At 46.3% G+C, this 21,384-nt stretch overlaps 1 protein-coding gene across 4 annotated transcripts in view; it reads left to right on the plus strand.

The window, feature by feature from the left end:
- The first annotated feature begins 343 nt into the window (after positions 1 to 343).
- MON2 (MON2 homolog, regulator of endosome-to-Golgi trafficking) overlaps positions 344 to 21,384 on the plus strand; it is a 176,074-nt gene continuing 155,033 nt past the window's right edge. The window contains exons 1-2 of one of the 4 annotated variants that reach the window (XM_068170401.1): positions 344 to 647; positions 19,957 to 20,020. In XM_068170401.1, the coding sequence (XP_068026502.1) occupies positions 537 to 647; positions 19,957 to 20,020 (175 nt within the window). In that variant the 5' untranslated portion in view covers positions 344 to 536. The remainder of the gene's footprint in view (positions 648 to 19,956; positions 20,021 to 21,384) is intronic. The other 3 variants (XM_068170402.1, XM_068170407.1, XM_068170414.1) reach the window with 3 other exon arrangements.

Here is a 21,384-nt window from a genome sequence, read left to right on the forward strand (position 1 = left end):
CTCCACTTGGCCGGTGGTTGCTGAAGACCACCTGCAGGCGACCCGCAGCGAGGCCAAGGGTCTTCACCGCTCTCCTCCCCAGCTACTCATCGCCAACGCCGCAGTTTGTCGCCTCCTCGCCGGCAGATCGCTGGTGCTGGCGAGCGCCCTCGACCCGAACCCCGGCGCCGTCTTCCACCCCTTCATGCCGGCCCAGCGTGGCCGTGGCGGCACACCAGGGAAGGAACTCCGCTCCCCACGCCAGCCTGGCCGCAGCGCGGTAGGCTGGAGCCGGAGCCGCCTCCCGGCGAGCCGCCGCTCTCCCCGCCCCCGGGCCGTGTGTGCGGAAGCGGCCTGACGCGCGGCGCTGGCGGCGCCCGGGATTGTGGGAGCAGGGGGGCCGCGGCGGCGGCGGTACTGGGGAGTGGAAGGGGCCGGGGCCGCGGCTGACGGGTTCCGGTGTCGGGCGCAGACGTGTCGGCCGGAGCCGCGAAGCAGGCGGCGCTGCCCCTGCCCGCTAGGAACGGAGGCCGGCCCGGGGCTGGCCCGGTGGCGCCATGTCCGGGACCAGCAGCCCCGAAGCGGTGAAGAAGCTGCTGGAAAACATGCAGGGAGACCTGCGGAGCCTGAGCCTGGAGTGCCGGAAAAAATTCCCCCCTGTCAAGGAGGTGAGGGGCGGGCTGAGCCGGGCGGGCGGCGGGGCCGCTCCAGAGGGGCCTCCTTCACCGCGGGGCCTGGCCGGAGCGCAGGCTGCTGGTGTGCCGGTCCCCCCGCGCCCCCAGCCCCGTCCCGCTCCGGTCCCTCCTCTGGCCGCGGGGTGCCGAGCGCCGTCCTTGCTGAGGCTCGGCTTTTCCTGTTCGTGTTCGCGTGTGGGTTGTTGTTTTTGATGCGTTATCGAGGCAGGGGACGTGGGCCGTACTAGTTCACCCCAGGGAGTGGAGTTAGGGAGATAGATCATCTGTTGACAGAGGCAAAACGGGGCTGCCCCGCTTCACCCTCAGCGGCTTCCCGGGGGGAGAGGCAAAGTTTGGCTTGGTTGTCTCGACGTCTGCTCACGAAACTCGCTCAAGACGGGCTCGGTGTTGAGGATCTGGGCGCCCTGGCAGGCAGGCGACTGAGGAGGGCCTGATGGGCAGCGCGCCGGTGGTGGCTGGCCAGGGGCCGAGTGGGAGCAGCCCCGCCGGGGCATGGCCGCCCCTCCGGCTCCCGTGGGGCTGTCGGGCCTCACAAATCTCCTTTGAGGTCTGCCTTACCCCGTAAGGGGCACAACGACTTCTGAAGTTTGGCTCCCGAGCCAGCGTGTCGTACACCTGTGTCTGCTTGATACTACCTCTGCGGATCGCTAGTGATAGTGAGCGCACCCTGTGATGCTGGTGACTCTCCGGTGGTATGGTTGCAACCCAGCAAACTTGGGATACACAGAAGTTTAGGTTACTTCTTTTTCTTCCTTTTAAAAAAAAAAATACATTTAATAAATGCATGCCAGTAGGATGACAAGTTTTATTTTTCAGACCTTGTTTTACTTTGTGCACAGCTTGAGACTTCAGTAATCCTGATGAGCAGCAGGACATTCAGATGTATTCTGATTTTAAGTATAAATTCTAGCCGTCTTTCTCTGGTTTGTTTACATACTTTAACTTTTCCCTTATCGGTAATTTGCCACTTGCCACTTAAAATGTTTTCTCTTCAATAGTGGGAGGAAAATTGCTAATATATTAACTCAGATGAAGCTGCAGAACCAGAAGGTTACCCAGGACGATGTGGTAAAGACTTTGTTCAGTTTGGAAGAAAAGAATTTGGTGTGTGACTCCAGTTCCCATTAAGTGATGGTATATTTATTACTCTATGAAGCATTACACGCTGTAACAGGTGAATTGAAGCTAATGACTGTGCTGCTTTTGAAAGGCATGAAGTGACACATTGTAGTAGAACATGTTATGTAGGAGTGTAGGTTGCAGAGGAATGCAGGTGTGTTTGAGAACTTGCGTGTGGCCACAGCAAAACAAGAGAAAGTCCTGATCAGTTCTGAGAAATTTGATGTGGTTACATGTAAATAATAAAAAGCTGGAACACAAACATCTGTGTTTTGGAGGCAGGCTGGGGTGCTGCTCCCACTTTCTCCTGCGTGTTACTGTGCGACTAAGTTGTTTGGTCTCTGAACTAGTTTTCCCAGGGTGTTAATGTTGACTTCCTTCAAGAGCTACAAAGGACATAGGCAATGTAGTTCTTAAACTGCTTTTTTTAGGAGTGCTTCATTATATTTGCCATGCTGAAGGTTAGAGTAACCACTGCATATGCAGTTCTTGATACTTGTTTAGTATGTTTATCATGTTCTTGTGTGTGACTTTTATGTTGTTCCCCTTTCCATCCCAACAGCAATTGGCATAGCTTAATTAAAACCAATGAGTTTGTGTAGGTTTATAGACTACTACTGGAAGGTATTTATAAAGAGATGAGACTTAAAACCAATGAGTTTGTGTAGGTTTATAGACTACTCCTGGAAGGTATTTATAAAGAGATGAGACTCCTTCTGCTGTGAGTTGTGGGCTCTTACAAAGAGGTCTGAGTCGGGAGCAGGCTTTCAGTAGGATGTATGATGCAGATGCAGGAAATGATCTTACTTCCTTACTTCTGGAAGCCATTTTTTTGTACTGGTAGTTTTAAAGGAAACGGATGTCCTTTCCTGTCAAGTCTCAACTGCTAAACAGGTATTTTAATTGCATGCATTTGGTCTGATGCTGATTAGATTTGGCTACAGTGGTCAGAGGAATGGCATGCTCCTCTTACTGACTTGGACCAGCACTAGCTTTTGTAACCATGTTTAAACACATTTTTTTTGGTGGCAGATTCCTGCTACTTTGAGTCTCACTTTTACTTGCAGTGTAGCTAAGACTATCTTCATCATTACCACATGCAGTGTAATTGATGAGTTTATCTTGCAGCTGATGTGTATTAAGTGACATGGAGGCGTACCCTCATCATACTGTGATAAAGCTACTGAAAAACTCCTAGTCAAAATTAATAGTTATGGGCTGTATCATAGTGGTTGGATTTGCTGTGTACTTACTGAAGGTAAACTGCTTCTTAACAATCTATCCACTTTCTGATATAATCTGAAATTTTGCTCATGGCTATTTGCTGTCATTGGCCATTTCTAAAATGATTTGTCTCCTGTTTTTGTTCTTGTTAAAATGTTTTCTATTCAGACTGTTGAAATTCTGTAGAATTCATTTAGCTGATACATTGGCTGCAGATAAAAAGTAGCAGAGCAGTTCTCAGTTCTACTTGTTGCTCAGATGATTAATTTGAATGAATCCTTTTTTTGATCAATACTGTAAGGAGATGGAAAAGGGTGTGAGCAGGAAAATGAAGCCTGAGTTCTTTTAATTAGGCAGGCATTTAGTTTTCAGTTTTTACCAGTTTTTCTAATGCATCTGTTATTACAAACCAGTGCCTTGTCTAGTAGGTACAGAGACCAAAACAATATTAAGTGATTCTTTAAACAGGCAGATAGATGACACACCTGAAGAGCTTTATTGGGGTTTGTTTGTTTGTTTTCTGTGGTGGTTGGAGAGGAGGAGGGAGCAGGGGGGATGTGGGCTGCAGCAGGAAAGGGGACAAACAGTTGTGGGATCCTACAGGCTGTAGGCTGTTGTGCTCTCAGGAACTGGAGGTAAATCTTAAACCGTTGTTGGAAATGGAACTTGAACTCTTCACTGTTTTAAGCACTCATATTTTTCGATGACTTCTGTGTCTGTGAAGTTTTCTTAGTAGGTCCCATTTATGTGGAGCTACGTAAATTCAGTCACAACAGTGGATTCTGAGGTTTTTGCTGACTCTGTGATAATCTGTTAAGAAACATTTTAGTGAGTTTCTTCCAGTGTTAAACATATGACACAAATATTTGGCAAAGTTCCTCCCCCTTGCAACTTTTAACTAAGAAATAACAGAATGTATTGTTGGCTCCCGAGCAATCCAGTAATCCACACCTCATCTTTGCTCTGTGTGACAAATAATACCCAAGTAGGTTTTTCCTAGGTAGTGTCGCTTAACACACTGAGGATGGGAGCTGTGGAAACCATCTGTGGGCTGGAAATTGTGATGCTGATGATGTTTGGGGATTAAGTAATGTGCTAGACTTACTTCTTATGGGCGTGGACAATACCAGTTACTATCAGACTTCAGAGCCACATCTGTTTGTTGCTCTTTTTTCTTTCTTTTGGATACTTCTGTGCTGGGTGCTGAGCTGCAGAAGTATACTAAGCTGGAAGGCTATATACCATTGACCAAGGAGTGATTTGGTTGCTGTCTGAAATATACAAACCTGTTTGTACTGGCAGAGACACAAATGATGACATCACTGAAAAATGTATTTATAGTCTAACAATATATTTCTATTTCCCAGTTAGAAAACCAGAAACCAACCAGGGATGTGACAGAAGCTCTCAGTGCAAGTGTAAATGAAACCGTATCTTTCAGAGTTTGAAATTACAGAGGATGAAGCAGTCTTTGGTGCAGGCATCAGTCATGCTTATGTTATCTTAAGCAGTCTGGCATTTCTCCTAGAAAGCTCTACTACTTGGTCATTATTCTGTTGGTTTTAATACTGGGGAGTCTAAGCTTTGCTCTGTGCTAGAGAGCATTGCAGTGGACTACATTGCATGGTATACACAGTGAGCTTTATAAACGATTTTAACCTCATAGTGACAGGAGTTTTGATAGCCTGTGCCGGGTGTGTGGGAAGCTGGTGGTGCTCTCTTCAGTGAACTGGATTAAGGATTTTGTCTTACCACAAAATTGAAAATAGTTCAGTGCCCTGAGTGGGTTACCTGCTGCTGCTGCTTCTTATATATGCAAATATTGTTCTGTAAGTTGCATCTGATACAGTTAGATAATTTCACTGCATGACAAACCTTAGAAACGAGGGGAAAGTATTTATAATTAGCAGAAATAATGAACTTAGAAGGAAAAATAATACTGTGTCCAGTTCTGGGCCCCTCAGTTTAGGAAGGAGGTTGACTTGCTGGAGTGTGTCCAGAGAAGGGCAACAAAGTTGGTGAGGGGCTTGGAACACAAGCCCTATGAGGAGAGGCTGAGGGAGCTGGGGTTGCTTAGCCTGGAGAGGAGGAGGCTCAGGGGTGACCTTATCACTGTCTACAACTACCTGAAGGGGGGTTGTAGACAGGCAGAGGTTGGTCTCTTCTCCCAGGCAGCCAGTACCAGAACAAGAGGACACAGTCTCAGGCTGTGCCAGGGGAGGTTTAGGCTGGAGGTCAGGAGGAAGTTTTACACAGAGAGAGTGATTGCCCACTGGAATGGGCTGCCTGGGGAGGTGGTGGAGTCACCATCACTGGAGGTGTTGAGGAGGAGACTTGACAGGGTGCTTGGTTTCATAGTTTAGTTGATTGGGTGGTGTTGGATGATAGGTTGGACACAATGATCTTGAAGGTATCTTCCAACCTGGTTTGTTCCATTCCATTCCATTCCATCCCCCCAAAAGTTCTTCTCAGCCTGTGTTTCAGTCGATGTAGCTCCTTGCTTTTTACACTGATCCTGTCAAACAAGCCTCAGCTTTCTGGTCGGCTTGTGGTGTCTGTTGACTCAGGGCTTTTCTTGAGTTAAAAAGAAAAGTAATAAAAGGAAAATTAACAAACATCCCCCTCAAATAAAACAACAATAAAAAAAAAAACACAAACAAAAAACAATATAAACCCAACCAAACAAAAAGCAAAAAAACCCCCAAAACACATGGGAAAAATGAACTCTTCTCCAGCTCCTTGCCTAGTTACAAGTACACTTGTGCTGATGGGAGAGGGCAGATGGGTTTGGGGAGGGCAGGCACTGCATCTTCCTGTGGCAGGATCAGTTTGGCCTGGCTTAGACCCATCCTGAGACAGGATGTGCCCTCTGCTTAGCAGTTGTGTAATGGTTTGCAGGTGTGTTCAAGTTTCAGGGTGTTTGCTGCTGTGGTGGTGTTTTGGAGTAGCAGGACTGGAAAAGAAACAGTGCTCAGCTTCCCTCAGCTAGGAAGAGCAGCTTTGAATTCTTTGCTCAGTTGAAGTGCTCTCTCTTGAGAATGCTGAAAGATAGTTTTTGAGCTCCTGTCTGCACTGTTACTTTTCAAGATCTGTGTTTGAAACAGGAGCATTGCTTTTTGTTGAGTTGGCTATGCCTTTGGCATACAGACACGTTTTTGAAACGGCATTGTAAATTAATTCGGTGTATCTGGGAAAAATGGAGAATCCAATTTTGCAATCTTATTTTCCTCCTAAGTAACCCTACTTTCAGGCAAGTAGCCTAAGGTTCTTTGAGTAAAAGTTAAAGTGAGTTCTGGATAAAGCAAACTTTCAATGATTTAATTATGCTGGAAGTGGTGTGGGTTAGCTGAGCCAAGAGCTGGGATCTGCCTGTTCTGAGGGGCGGTTGTGTTCTGTGAACACAGGTTTGATTCATACATTTCGTTCTTTGGAGTCCACTCCAGTCTGCACTGAGCAATGTACATGGCAGCTTCTTTATTTAGAATAAACCTTTATTTAGAATAAATCAAACCAGGTTGGAAGAGACCTTCAAGATCATCACGTCCAACCCATCAACCAATCCAGCCCACCCAAACAGCTAACCCGTGGCACCAAGCACCCCAGCAAGTCTCCTCCTGAACGCCTCCAATGACGGCGACTCCACCACCTCCCCAGGCAGCCCATTCCAATGGGCAATCACTCTCTCTGTATAGAACTTCCTAATATCCAACCTGAACCTCCCCTTCATGCACTGGTTGGATGAATCATGCTTGTTTTGGAACAATAGGTTGATCCTAAACACATCTGAAGACTACTGCCTGACTATTAGTTGGGAAGCTTGTCCCTTTTTAGGGAACCTTTCTGACGTCATTGGGTAGCGGTATGAAACAAAATATGAGGATGTGGTGCAAAATGTAAGCATGCTAAGAGAAGGTACAGATCAGTTAATTTGGCTCATGATGTCCAAGTGATCACTAGGATTCCTAATGCAACTGGAAGGAATTGTTACAAAAAAGTTTGACTATTAGTTGTTTATTCTGTAACAGTGACAGCGTTTCAGAAAATCTCTTGAATGTAGCACAGTACACGAAGGGGAGAAGGCTGAGACAGGAAACACCACACTGAAAAGCCTTCAGATTTGGGCATTTGAGTCACTCAGTGTATTGTTAGCATTGAGTGGTTTCTGAGAGCTCTGTGTTCATGCTACTCTAGCGGCAGAAAGATGAATCCAACAGACCTGACAATAAAGAAACAAAAGATACAAACAAAATTGTCGTAGTACAGAGGTGCCTTTCTGTGGCAGTAACCGCGTTTTTGGTTTGCCAGATTTATCTTTTTTGCCTACAGGGAACTTAACCTGAACTGAATATTCCAGGTTGGTTAATTTTCAGTTCTTCACAGCATGATTTTAGAAGACGCAAATAGTATCACAATATCAGTCAGGGTTGGAAGGGACCACAAGGATCATCTAGTTCCAACCCCCCTGCCATGGCCAGGGACACCCTACACTACATCAGGCTGGCCAGAGCCTCATCCAGTCTGGGCTTAAACACCTCCAGGGACGGGGCCTCAACCACCTCCCTGGACAACCCATTCCAGGGCTTCACCACTCTCATGGTGAAGAACCTCCTCCTCACATCCAGCCTGAATCTCCCCACCTCCAGCTTCATTCCATTCTGCCTAGTCCTATCACTACCTGAGATCCTGAGAAGTCCCTCCCCAGCCTTCCTGTAGGCCCCCTTCAGATACTGGAAAGCCACAATGAGGTCACCTCGGAGCCTTCTCTTCTGCAGACTGAACAGCCCCAACTCCTTCAGTCTGTCCTCATAGGAGAGGTGCTCCAGCCCTCTGATCATCCTTGTGGCCCTTCTCTGGACACCTTCCAGCACCTCCAGATCCCTCTTGTAACAGGGGCTCCGGAAGTGGACACAGTACTCCAGGTGGGGTCTCACCAGAGCTGAGCAGAGGGGGAGGATCACCTCCCTTGACCTGCTTGTGCCCACCTCTGCAGCCTGTCAAGGTCCCTCTGGATGGCCTCCCTTCCCTCCAGCGTGTCTGCTGCACCACACAGCTTGGTGTCATCAGCAAACTTGCTGAGGGTGCACTTAATGCCACTGTCCATGGCACCCACAAAGATGTTGAACAAGACAGGTGCCAGGACTGATCCCTGTAGATTTTTCTCTTTGCTTTAATAGATACTGAAATAAATAATATTTTAATGGCTTTTTTGAAACAGAGAAACCATGCTCTGTGAAATGCATGTTGTGATAGTTTAGGCAGCTTGCACTCAGGCATGTGTTTTGTGCATGTGACTGGAGATTATTCTCTAGGATTCTTTAGCTGCCAGCCCATGGCTGAGCTGGTAACTTGAAACAGGTGATCCCTAATAATTCCCACAGTTCCTTTTATAATTCCTGATCTGTCCCAGTTGCAGTGTGCTAGCTTCATGTTTGGAATCCAGAGTGCTTTTCATGCAGTGGTGGTCTGTATACAGTAAGATGTTTTTCAAAGTGATGTTTTATTAAAACATGCTGTTACTTATCTGAATAAATGACAGTCCCCTAGAAAAGGTCTAAGCCTCAAGATTTATTATAAATCTTAAATTTTATGTCATCATGTCCTGGGTTGGAAGGCCAGATCCTCTCTTACCTCCCACTGGGGCAGAAAAAAAATGAGACTCACACAAATGGATTGCAGAAGTGATGGAAAATTTAAATGGAAAAGCAGTAAAGTGTTTTACAGAAGCTACAAGCATAGTGACAAAGGAGATCCCAAAGCATACAAAGTCCCTCACAGCATACCAAAAAGCATCCCAGCAATCCCCTTCTCTATACCTGAGGGTATACCCAAAACCCCCAGGGCTCTTTCTTCCCCCCCCTTCACTGTTAAGCTAATCTCGACTGGCCAGATCTGAGATTGCCTTTCCCCCTTCTCCTGCTGGCATTTGGCCTAGCCAGGCCTAAGAGGCCTTGAGATAACTCCCCTTCCATTACCAGATGGGGAGCATCTCCCACGGGAGCAGCTAGGGAAGAAAGAGGAAGTGTGAGACCTTGCTGATAGATTTATAAGGAGCAGGACATTATGGCAATGAAATACACAGCTGCTTGTGTCCACCCACTGGGCTGGACACCTGGGGCACCAGAGGTGTATCTTGTGTGGTAGCAGCATGAGGCACCCAGCCTAAACTGCCACACAGTAGCAGCTCAGGTGGCTCAGTGGCATCAGACCCTTAATGGGAAGGTTGTGAGTTCAAGCCTACATCATTTTGTTCTTTGATAAGAAATGTCTTGTATTCAGAAACAATTCACATCCTGCATGTATTTTTCCATCATGTAATACCTTACAATTTAATGAATAAAAAAAGATGACTAAAATCTTCTGTATCTCGATCTGTCTGTAAAGTTGAAGTTAGACTTTGGTGCAGGATGAAGGTAACTAACTTCAGGTGTCTAAGCTCCCTCATTGACTGTGCAGGTTTGGTTTGGAAATACTATTAATTGAGCCAAACAGCTATTCAGAGGAACTTGTAGCTAGAGGATTGATTGATTCCATCACCTATACACTAGGCATCTTTGCCATTTGAGGCACATTAATGTTTCTTCATTTGCTGGAAGCAAAGGAAGAAACCAGCTGGTCCAGAAGATCATGGCTGTTCTGTTGTCTACGTGTAGTTGTCTCTGATAAAGAGCTCTAAGCTTTTGGGTTGGCCAAATGAGCTTAAGGAGAGGCTTTAAGAATTAAGGAACATTCAGTAGAGACTAAATGCCTGTTGTGGTGGGAATCTGAATATTTAAATTAGTGTGTCTTAGTCTCTGATTTAATCCCTGTCTGCCTCTTACAGCTTCCTGAAGATTATGCAGGAAACCTGTTGCAGAAGTTGAAAATTCTTTGTGACTCCAGTTCTTAACTATAGTCCAAACTGACCTCTGTTGTGTCTTTGTACCAGGTAGCCTGGCAAACAGGCATTTCTGTCTCTGGGCGACTCTGAATATAGCATTTGGAGCAAAGCCTCAGGAGTTGCCTGGTCCTATCTGTTCTGATGGACAAGATGAAGGTGAAATAGTGAAGGTGAATAGTGTGTGTGGCCGGTTGTCCAGCAGGAGCAGGGAAGTCATTGTGCCCCTGTACTCTGCATTGGTTAGGCCACACCTTGAGTCCTGTGTCCAGCTCTAGGCCCTCAGTTTAAGAAGGACATCGAAACACTTGAACATGTCCAGAGAAGGGCAACAAGGCTGGGGAGAGGCCTTGAGCATAGCCCTATGAGGGGAGGCTGAGGGAGCTGGGATTGTTTAGCCTGGAGAAGAGGAGGCTCGGGGGTGACCTCATTGCCCTCTACAACTACCTGAAAGGTGGTTGTAGCCAGGAAGGGGTTGGTCTCTTCTCCCAGGCAACCAGCACCAGAACAAGGGGACACAGTCTCAATCTGTGCTAGGGGAGGTTTAGACTCGAGGTGAGGAGAAAGTTCTTCACCGAGCGAGTCGTTCGTCATTGGAATGTGCTGCCCAGGGAGGTGGTGGAGTCACCGTCCCTGGAGGTGTTGAAGAGGAGATTGGACGTGGCACTTGGTGCCATGGTCTAGTCATGAGGTCTGTGTTGATAGGTTGGACTCGATGATCCTCAAGGTCTCTTCCAACCTTAGTTATACTGTGATACTGTGAAATTAGTTAGAACTTCAAGTGTAAGTCTCCTAAAGCTCTCCACAGGGTGTAGGTGTTTTTGTTTGGTTGGTGCTTGTGTTTTGTCTGGGTTTTTTTGTTTGTTTCTTTTTATAACATGGAATGATGATTGTTGTGACAGAACTTGCATGACAATTGCAGTGCTCTATTTCAGTGATTTATAATCAGTTGCATTGTACTTGGTGGATCACTTGGAAATCATAGCCTCTTAAGATATTCATATGCTACATGAAAATATTTTTTATATATATATATAAAAGCTAGTTTGTATTTGTAATTTATATGCAGCACAAAATACAGGGTACAGCCTGATTCTATCTGACCATGGAAGAGAGAAGTATCATCATAGTATCATAGTATCATCACAGTATCAGTCAGGGTTGGAAGGGACCACAAGGATCATCTAGTTCCAACCCCCCTGCCATGGGCAGGGACACCCCACACTAGATCAGGCTGGCCAGAGCCTCATCCAGCCTGGGCTTAAACACCCCCAGGGACAGGGCCCCAACCACCTCCCTGGACAACCCATTCTAGGGCTTCACCACACTCATGGGGAAGAACTTCCTCCACACATCTAGCCTGAATCTCCCCACCTCCAGCTTCATTCCATTCCCCTTAGTCCTATCACTTCCTGAGATCCTGAGAAGTCCTTCCCCAGCCTTCCTGTAGGCCCCCTTCAGATACTGGAAGGCCACAATTAGGTCACCTGGGAGCCTTCTCTTCTGCAGACTGAACAGCCCCAACTCCTTCAGTCTGTCCTCATAGGAGAGGTGCTCCAGCCCTCTGATCATCCCTGTGGCCCTTCTCTGGACCCGTTCCAGCACCTCCACATCCCTCTTGTAATAGGGGCTCCAGAACTGGACACAGTACTCCAGGTGGGGTCTCCCCAGAGCTGGGTAGAGGGGGAGGATCACCTCCCTCGACCTGCTGGCCACACTTCTCCCGATGCAGCCCAGGATCTGATTGGCTTTGCGGGCTGCAAGTGCACACTGAGAGCTCCTGTTGAGCTTTTTGTCCACCAGCACCCCCAAGTCTCTCTCCTCAGGGCTACTTTCCAGCCAGTCACTGCCCAGCCTGGATTTGTGCCTGGGATTGCCTCGACCCAGATGTGGGTCTCTTCAGTATAACTGAAGAATTTGTTCCTGACTGGCTGTGTTTCTTCTGTATCCAATCTTGGTTAGCTTTTCTCCTTCTGGGCTACATCAGTGCTGTTCAGTAATGATTTTTTTATTTATTGTAATGTTACTCATTCTGATTTGTATTGTTGATTTATATGTGATGGTTTTTCCTTCTGAGGTATAGTATTGTTTGATTGTCAATTGAAAACTCTCAATAATATATATTTGTATTTCATTATCTTGACCTCTACATTCACATCAAGTGAGGTACCTCCAGAGGCAGCAGTCCTGCAGCAATATAGATAACACTGGTATGTCTCCTGGCAGTATTGATGATTAACCTTCAGGATTCTCAATTGGCTACAGGTACTGCAAGCTGACAATTTTAGAAGATTAATGGACCAGAGGAATAGTTACTTGTGTCAAGTGAAAGATCACCTTTAATATCAGGGCAGAGAAGGGCCAGGAGGATGATCAGTGGGCTGGAGCACCTCTCCTATGAGGACAGACTGAAGGAGTTGGGGCTGTTCAATCTGGAGAAGAGAAGGCTCCAAGGTGACCTAATTGTGGCCTTCCAGTACCTGAAGGGGGCCTACAGGAAGGCTGGGGAAAGACTTCTCAGGATCTCAGGTAGTGATAGGACTAGGGGGAATGGAATGAAGCTGGAGGTGGGGAGATTCAGGCTGGATGTGAGGAGGAGGTTCTTCACCATGAGAGTGGTGAAGCCCTGGAATGGGTTGTCCAGGGAGATGGTTGAGGCCCTGTCCCTGGAGGTGTTTAAGAGCAGGCTGGAGGGGGCTCTGGCCAGGCTGATGTAGTGTGGTTGTCCCTGGCCATGGCAGGGGGGTTGGAACTAGATGATCCTTGTGGTCCCTTCCAACCCTGACTGATACTATGAACACAGTGGCAACAAAGCTGGAAATGAACCAGGTTGTTTTTAAAAACCAAAACCCCAGAACTGCAGTACCATAAAAATGTAATTGGTAGAGAAAGCATGTAATGGAATCAGTGTTGGTTTGTTTGTTGTTATTCTCAAAACACTGGTAATTGAAAATGGCACCATCCTTGAGTAGATTCAAGTCTAGCAGAAAGTAGTTTGGTATCTTCAGATGTTGTTGTGCTTGAGTATGGGATCAGAAATGTACACTGTTTCCTTCAGTGAGCATAAGTAGATCATGATGTAGAATAAACCTGAGCAATGTCTTTGGAGAGGTGTGAGCAACTGAAGAGACTGGGAGAGGAACAGCCACCATAAAAACCTCAGAATCAGAGGGATCCTGCATCCTTCCCTGACTAGGATGTAGGTAGGGTCCTGAAGGTTAGCAATGAGTGGAAACAAGTCTCCATTAGGTAAGGCAAGTGAACCCTCTTCTTGCCCACAATGCCTACCCCAGGTGCTACTACACCATAGGTACCAGGCTCTAGAGCTGGAAGATCAGTCAGTGGACAATGTGGGTGTTGATTCATCCTCACCAGAGGAGTCTCAAATACCAAAAAGAACTGCCTCCTGTAGTATTACAGCCACCTCCACAAAGAAGTAAAGGAAAGTCATAGTTGTTGGTGGCTCCCTTCTGAAAGGAACAGAGCGTCTGATATGCTGGGCAGACCCTTCTCATAGGGAAGTCTGCCTCCCAGCAGCCCAGGTTAGAGATATCACTAGGAAACTCCCAAGCCTGGTGAGGCCCTCAGACTATTATCCACTATTACTCTTCCATGTGGATGGTAAAGAATTTGTAATATGTAGCCCAAAAGCAATTAAAAGATATTTTAGGGCTCTGTGATGGTTAGTGAGGGAAATCTGGGCATAGGTTATCATTTTCTTCCAGTGGTGGGTAGAGACACTGGAAGGGATCGGCAAATCCATTCCATTAATACATGGCTCTGTGACTGGTGTCAGCATCACAATTTGGGGTTCTTTCACAGTGGGTTAGCTTACATGGCACCAGGCTTGCTGGCATCAGATGTGAGCCACTTTTCCCAAAGGGGAAGGAGAGTCTTTGTCTAGGAGCTAGAAGGACTCATTGATAGGGCTTTAAACTAGAAGTGAAGGGGAAGGGGGAAGAAAACAGGCCTGCCTGTGACAAACAAAGGGTTGACTCAGGAGCTGGGGGCTCCTGAGGCAGTAGAAGCCAGCAAGGAAACTCCCATGAAACACCTCAAGGGAATCAATGGGAACTCTGCACAAAGTGCTGCAGCCAACAGCCCAGCTGAAGCCTCTGAACAAATGCAGCATGGGCAACAAACAGGAGGAGCTGGAAGCTACTGTGCAGCTAGAAAACTATGACCTGAAAGTTATCACTGAAACTTGGTGGCATGAATCCTGTGTCTGGAGTGTGGCTATTGATGGCTACAGGCTGCTCAGAAGGCAGCAGGGGTGGAGGTGCTGCCCTTTATGTTAGGAAATGGGTATAGTGTGAAAAACAGTCCCTGAATTGCCATGAACAGGTTGAACGCTTAAGAATTAGAGACAAAGGCAGCAAAGGGAAACCTGTAGTTGGTGTCTACTGCAGGCCACCTGCTCAAGGGGAGCCCACTGATGAAGCCTTCCTACTCTAGCTACAGGAGGCTTTGCACTCACAGATGTCCTGCTGGGAGACTTCAACTCCTCTGACATCTGCTGGAAAAATAGCATGGCAAGCTGTAGGCAATCAAGGAGACTCCTGTACTGCCTCAATGATAACTTCTTGAGCCAGGTGATAGCCCTACCTGAGGCAAGGTGATGCTGTACCTAATGGTCACAAATGCAAGTGAACTCATCAGTGATGTCGATACTGGGATAACCTGGGCTGCAGTGATTATGCACTGATAGTTTGCAGTCCTAAGGGATATGGGACAGGCAAGGAGTAGTCAGGACTCTAAATTTTAGGAAGGCAAACTTCCAACTCCTTAAATAATTAATAGGATCCCCTGGGAAAGGATCTTCAGGGTCAGGGGAGCAGAGCAGAGCTGGTGGATCTTTAAGAACATTTTCCTTGATCCCCACGTGTAAGAAAAGGGGCGAGGAAGGGAAGAGAATGGTATGGCTGAATAGGGACTTGGTGGTCAAAATAAAGAGCAAGGGGAACTGCACAGACAGTGGAAGCAGGGAGAGATCACCTGGGAGGAGTATAAGAACACTGCTTGGTCGTGTAGAGATGAAGTCAGGAATGCCAAGGAATGGCGAGATCTGAAGCTGGTGAGGGGTAAGAAAAATAACTAAAAGGGCTTCTACAGGTACATCAACCAGTAAAGAAAGGTTAAAGGGAGCATTCACCCTGTGAGGAGTGAGAATGGAGAGCTGGTGTCAACAGATGAGGAGAAGGCTGAGGCACTCACTAACTTGTTTGGCACAGTCTTCACTGGCAATCTTGCTCTGTCCCCCTCCCACGTTGATGGACAAGTAGTTCCCTCCCACTGTAAGGGAGGATTAAGTTCAGGACCACCTGAGGAACCTGGGCATACAGAAGTCTGTGGGACCTGCTGGTATGCATCCCCAGAGTTCTGAAGGAACTGGCTGATGTAGTTGCAAAGCCACTGTCTGTAATATTTGAAAAGTTGTGGCAGTCAGGTGAAGTCCTTGGAGACTGGAAGAAGGGAAACATGATGCCCATTTTAAAAAAGGGTAAAAAGGAGAACCCTGGAAGTTACTGTCTTGTCAGCCTCACCTCTGTGTCTGAGAAGATCATGGAATTGATCCTCCTGGAAGCTACGCTATTCCTAAGCATCTTCTTGCCCTGCATGTGTCTAGAGATAGCTTTCCGGAGGGTTTGTTCCATAACCTTCCTGGGGGCTGATGTGAAGCTGACTTGTCTGTAGTACCCTGAAAGCTCTATCTTCCCTGCTCTATGTTGAGATGTGTGTGAGGCCCACACTTTCCTCAGTAACTGTGATCCTGATATAAGGTGTCCTTTCAATGCCATTGACCCTTGGGTGTGTGGGCTTGTATGTTGAGCAAAGTACTTGGTTCATGTACTCCCTGCCTGTCTCTGTCGTTATGGCAGGTGGTGCTCTATTCCCAGAGACTCTGCTGGTAGACTTTGCTCTAGGCAAGTGGAATGTAGGCAGGCTCTAATCCAAATATATTAAATCATTCAATATAATAAATCCCTGGGAGTGTACAGTGCTGTCAGCTCATGTCTGGCATTTCACCAGTTTAATTCACAGGCAGAATGAGCATATATAAAAGAGAAAGGTCTGAGTAAGGATTGTACTCCTGGGGAGGAAGATAAAAATACAGAAGGCAAGTACAGTGCTTTTCCACACAAATGTGGTATACTGGAGTGCTTTCCTGGGGGTGATTCAGTGTAGAGCTTTCTCTGAGTGTGCCCTTTTCCAAATAATGGTTTAGCAGTGTAGTAATGGTCCAGAATGTGCTTTTGCAAAGCAAGTCAGAATAACAATCAAATGAAACTCTACTTTAGGCAGGAAGATCTCTTTATATAAACTGTTGGATATCAGGCTAGTGTTCCAGTTGGAAAGGCAGAGAATGATGAATAGGGAAAAAAAAATTGCTCTTTTTATTTCACCTAATAGATGTGGAAGTGACCATAGATGACATAGAGTGCTCTCATCCAATCTCAGTAAAAGCTTGGCAAACAGCAGCACGTAAATACCAACACAGACCATCACTCCTGTGAGCATTCCTGAATGCTTTTCTTTTCAGAGAGAGAGATCAAAAGCTTTTATAAGAGATAGTAGGAGCTGCAAACCTTACAGCAATTTTTCTATCTTTGCAGATGGCAATTTGCTCTGAACATATAATCAGAGCACAAATGGTTACTCAGAGCATTAGCAGTGAAAATTAGAATAGAATAAACCAGGTTGGAAGAGACCTTCAAGGTCATTGTGTCCAACCTATCATCCAACACCACCCAACCAACTAACCCATGCAACCAAGCACCCTGTCAAGTCTCCTCCTGAACACCTCCAGTGATGGCGATTCCACCACCTCCCCAGGCAGCCCATTCCAATGGGCACTCACTCTCTCTGTGTAAAACTTCCTCCTGACCTCCAGCCTGAACCTCCCCTGGCACAGCCTGAGACTGTGTCCTCTTGTTCTAGTACTGGCAGCCCAGGAGAAGAGGCCAACCTCTGCCTGTCTACAACCTCCCTTCAGGTAGTTGTAGACAGCAATAAGGTCACCCCTGAGTCTCCTCTTCTCCAGGCTAAGCAGCCCCAGCTCCCTCAGTCTCTCCTCATAGGGCTTGTGTTCCAAGCCCCTCACCAACTTTGTTGCCCTTCTCTGGACACTCTCCAGCAAGTCAACCTCCTTCCTAAACTGAGGGGCCCAGAACTGGACACAGGACTCGAGGTGTGGCCTAACCAGTGCAGTGTACAGGGGCAGAATGACCTCCCTGCTCCTGCTGGCCACACTGTTCTTGATGCAGGCCAGGATGCCATTGGCCCTCCTGGCCACCTGGGCACACTGCAAGCTCATGTTCATCCTACCATCAACCAGCACCCCCAGGTCCCTCTCTGCCTGGCCACTCTCCAGCCACTCTGACCCCAGCCTGTAGCACTGCATGGGGTTGTTGTGGCCAATGTGCAGAACCCGGCACTTGGATGTGTTCAATCTCATGCCGTTGGATTCTGCCCATCTGTCCAGCCTGTCGAGGTCCCTCTGCAGAGCCTCTCTACCCTCCAGCAGATCAACTCCTGCCCCCGGCTTGGTGTCGTCAGCAAATTTACTGATGATGGACTCAATGCCCTCATCCAGATCATCAATATAGATGTTGAAGAGCACAGGGCCCAGCACTGATCCTTGGGGGACTCCACTGGTGCCTGCCTGCCAGCTGGATGTGGCACTATTCACCACCACTCTCTGGGCTCGGCCCTCCAGCCAGTTCCTAACCCAGTGCAGTTTGTTTTTTTCTTTATTTTATTACTTTTCATTAGCAATGCTATCACATTTAGAAGTTGTCAGAGAAATAGTTTGAATGTTAGGTCAGTCCTTAGCAGAAATTAGCACATACCTGGTTGCTACGTGAAATAGAAAGCGGTTAAAGTGGTTAAAAGTAGAAGAAGGTGCTGGCTTCTGGACCTAAATGTGAGATGCTGGTTTCTTGGATGTACACAAGTTGATCCTGTTCAAAACATTTTTGAAAACCCTTTTTGGAAACTTAGATGAAGTTGCTGAGAGAGCACATGTTTTTTATCTATATTTTTGGTTTGCTTTCTGGAAAGGGTCATTGGTAAGAGAGAGGTTTGAGGTTAGAATCTTGTATCATCTTTCCCTTTTGAAAACTTACTAATTATTATTATTTTTCAATGAAAGAAGGGTAGTTCTGACACATTCATCCCAGAGTAAGGGCAAATCTGTGGGGATTACTGTGGGGCAACAGGATGTGCTATCAGATCACATTCTGGCTGTGACCCCTCTGGTACCTTGCTTGCCTGTCCATAATGCGTTGCAGTTGGGGTCCATGATGTCTTTGCCTGTAAGAAGTAAACTGCTAGATAATCACACAGTTACATGTTCAGGGCACACTATGCCATCATTCCTGGTGGTGATTCTTGGGCTGCCAGGTAACATTATTATGAGTACAGAGTTAGCTATAATAGTATCTTGTGCTCGTGTGGCCAAGAAGGCCAGTGCCATTTTGGAGTGTATTAGAAGGGGTGTGGTTAGTAGGTGGAGGGGGATTCTTCTCCCCCTCTACTCTGCCCTAGATGATGCCACATCTGGAACATTGTGTCCAGTTCTGGGCCCCTCAGTTCAAGAAGGATCTCAGGTAACTGCTTGAAAGAGTCCAGTGCAGAGCCACAAAAATGATGAAGGGAGTGAACATCTTCCTTACGAGGAGAGACTGAGGGAGCTGGGGCTCTTTAGCTTGGAGAAGAGGAGTCTGAGGGGTGACGTCATTCATGTTTATGAAGATTTAAAGGGTGAGTGCCAAGAGGATGGAGCCAGGCTCTGGTTGGTGATGCCCAATGACAGGACAAGGGGTGGAAGTTGAGGCATAGGAAGTTCCATGGAAACATGAGGAAAAATGTTTTCCCTGTGAGGGTGCCAGAACACTGGAACAGGCTGCCCAGGCGGGTTGTGGAGTCTCCTCTGGAGATACTCAAAACCCACCTGGATGTGTTCCTGTGTGATCTGCTCTAGGTGATCCTGCCAGAGCAGGGTTGGCCTGGGTGACCTTTTGAGGTCCCTTCCAGCCTTTAACATTCTGTGATCCTTTGGTGATAGACTGTCTGCTGCAGCTGGGTTTGAGAGCTTCCACACTGTCCCTGGAAGACTTGACGAGGAACTAATGCCTTTCAGATGCACTTACTCCTCTGCTGTTGATATGGGTGTCTTGCCTTTCCATCATCCTGTACAGTAGCTAGTAGAATTGTATACCCTAGTTAACCTAACATCTCCATATGCTATTTATGAGCTATTGATGTTTAATATGTGCACATGGACTATAACCTGGAGAAATTTAGTTTTTAAATGTTACCTGGCTCTTGGAAAACATTGTTTCTGTTTGTGGATGGCTTCAGTTACTGAGTGCCTGAGCAGAAGTTACCTTTTTCTGTTACGTGGTTGGTGCTTTGGCACTACACAAGGGTTACAAGGGGTTGGTCTCTTCTCCCAGGCAACCAGAACCAGAACAAGGGGACACAGTCTCAAGCTGCGCCAGGGGAAGTTTAGGCTGAAGGTGAGGAGAAAGTTCTTCACTGAGAGAGTCATTAGTCTTTGGAATGGGCTGCCCAGGGAGGTGGTGGAGTCACCATCCCTGGAGGTGTTCAAGAGGAGATTGGACGTGGCACTTGGTGCCATGGTCTAGTCATGAGGTCTGTGTTGATAGGTTGGACTTGATGATCCTCGAGGTCTCTTCCAACCTTGGCGATACTGTGAGCTGTAATGCTTACTGTGGGGGAGTTGGACTAGATGACTTCAAAGTCATCCCACTGCACTCTATGTAACAGATTTTTTTGTGTATAGTGATTTTAATTTGTGTTCCTGGGGCTGGAAAGTAATACAGGGAAAATCATGGTTTCTAGACATTCTCAACCACCCCTTCCTGTGGAATCCTGGAAAGGAGTTCCAGAAGCTACAAAGACTTCACTTCTGCTTTAGCTCTGCTTATTGAGAATACCATAAAAATACTTTTGCCCTGAAACTATACCTCTTTACCTTAAGTATTCTTATTCTCTTGCAGATAAAATAGCATCTGAACTGCTCATTTTCTTCTCTTCTAGGCTGCTGAATCAGGAATAATAAAAGTGAAAACGATAGCTGCACGGAACACAGATATTTTGGCAGGTAATTATTTGCAATGCAATGGGGAAAATAAACTTGAGTTACAGATGAAAATATTAGAAGGATGTCTTGGATACATGCAGCAATCCCACCTGTCTCTCAGTATGTGCTGTATCTGTGATGATTCACTTTTGGGCACCTAGCAAAAAAAACTCCGGTAGCATGAGAAGTTTTTAGTAATGCTTCTGTTTCATGTTAGTGCTGTACTGATGCAGGTCTCAGTTTTCAGTTGTTGCTCTACAAAAATAATCATTCACTTAGAAAAATAGCTTGAAATAGTTAGCCTTCCAAATTACCAATGTTTATTCACTGTCTACATTCATCACAGCTGTTGTTCAGTGCTCTGTGCGGAGTTTTGCACGACGACTCTCATCTGCGTATTTAGTTACGAGCATTTAGCTTTTCGAGACTTGTACCTGAAAGGCAATAATCTCTCTTAATCTGAGGTAAGGTCATTCAATTCAAGAGGTACCATTGCCTTCAGGGACAGGAGATATCTCGTGAGTTGAAGCTTTGTGAGCATTTAAAACAGCATCTCCGACTTTCTTCAGCTTTATTGAGGAGTGTGAAAATTGATGTTTTCTTGCCAGTGGCTGGTAAAGCTTTTGGCCGGATTTGAATGTCCCCTGTAGAAGAACTTGAGTGTCTGCCCCAGCTGTAGCAAAATCATAAAAATGCTAAATCATTTGAAAGGTCCAAATGACACAGATGCAAAAGTATTTCTTGTTTTGAGGTATATAAATCAGATGTTGGTAAGGAGGTGCTTTCTAGAACTATTTGAAGTAGCAGTCCCACCTCTCAATATTTCACTTTAATACCTCTCTTTTATTTGTTTATTTTCTTTGTTTTCACTGCTGTCATGAGTGCTGACATAAGTGGGAAAACTATGCCAGGTAATGTCAGCTCTGTCAAAATACACAAATGATGAAGGGAAATCTCTCGTTAGCCATTTGGGAAGCTGTCAACATTATTTGGCGCACTTTACATTTTAGAAAGCTGGTTTGTGATCCTGCAAAACTCCTTGGGGTTTTGTTTAAATCTTCATTTCAAAGTGAAGAGGTGTGAAAGGTCATTGATTTTTATTTCTTGGGGGGCATGGATAGGCAGTCCTTTCACCTTTTTTGTGGGAATACATGCCGGTAGTTGGTCAAATTTTGTAACTACTTTTCCTTTGGAAGGTTTAAACTAGCATGTTGTTAGTGCTTAATTAACAGAAAACACCTGTGCAGATTTGGGGTTAGGAGCTTTGGAAAATCAGCAGGTTCTGAAAGTTTATTTTGATTAATCTTTGCTAATAAGGTAACCTTTTTCCTCAGTAAGTAACTGCAGAACAGGGGGGAACATATACTTTACCTACATATCCTGAC

The sequence above is a fragment of the Melanerpes formicivorus genome, unplaced genomic scaffold, assembly GCF_026170545.1.
Source record: "Melanerpes formicivorus ecotype bairdi unplaced genomic scaffold, bMelFor1.0.p_v2 SCAF_3, whole genome shotgun sequence".
NCBI lineage: Eukaryota > Metazoa > Chordata > Aves > Piciformes > Picidae > Melanerpes > Melanerpes formicivorus.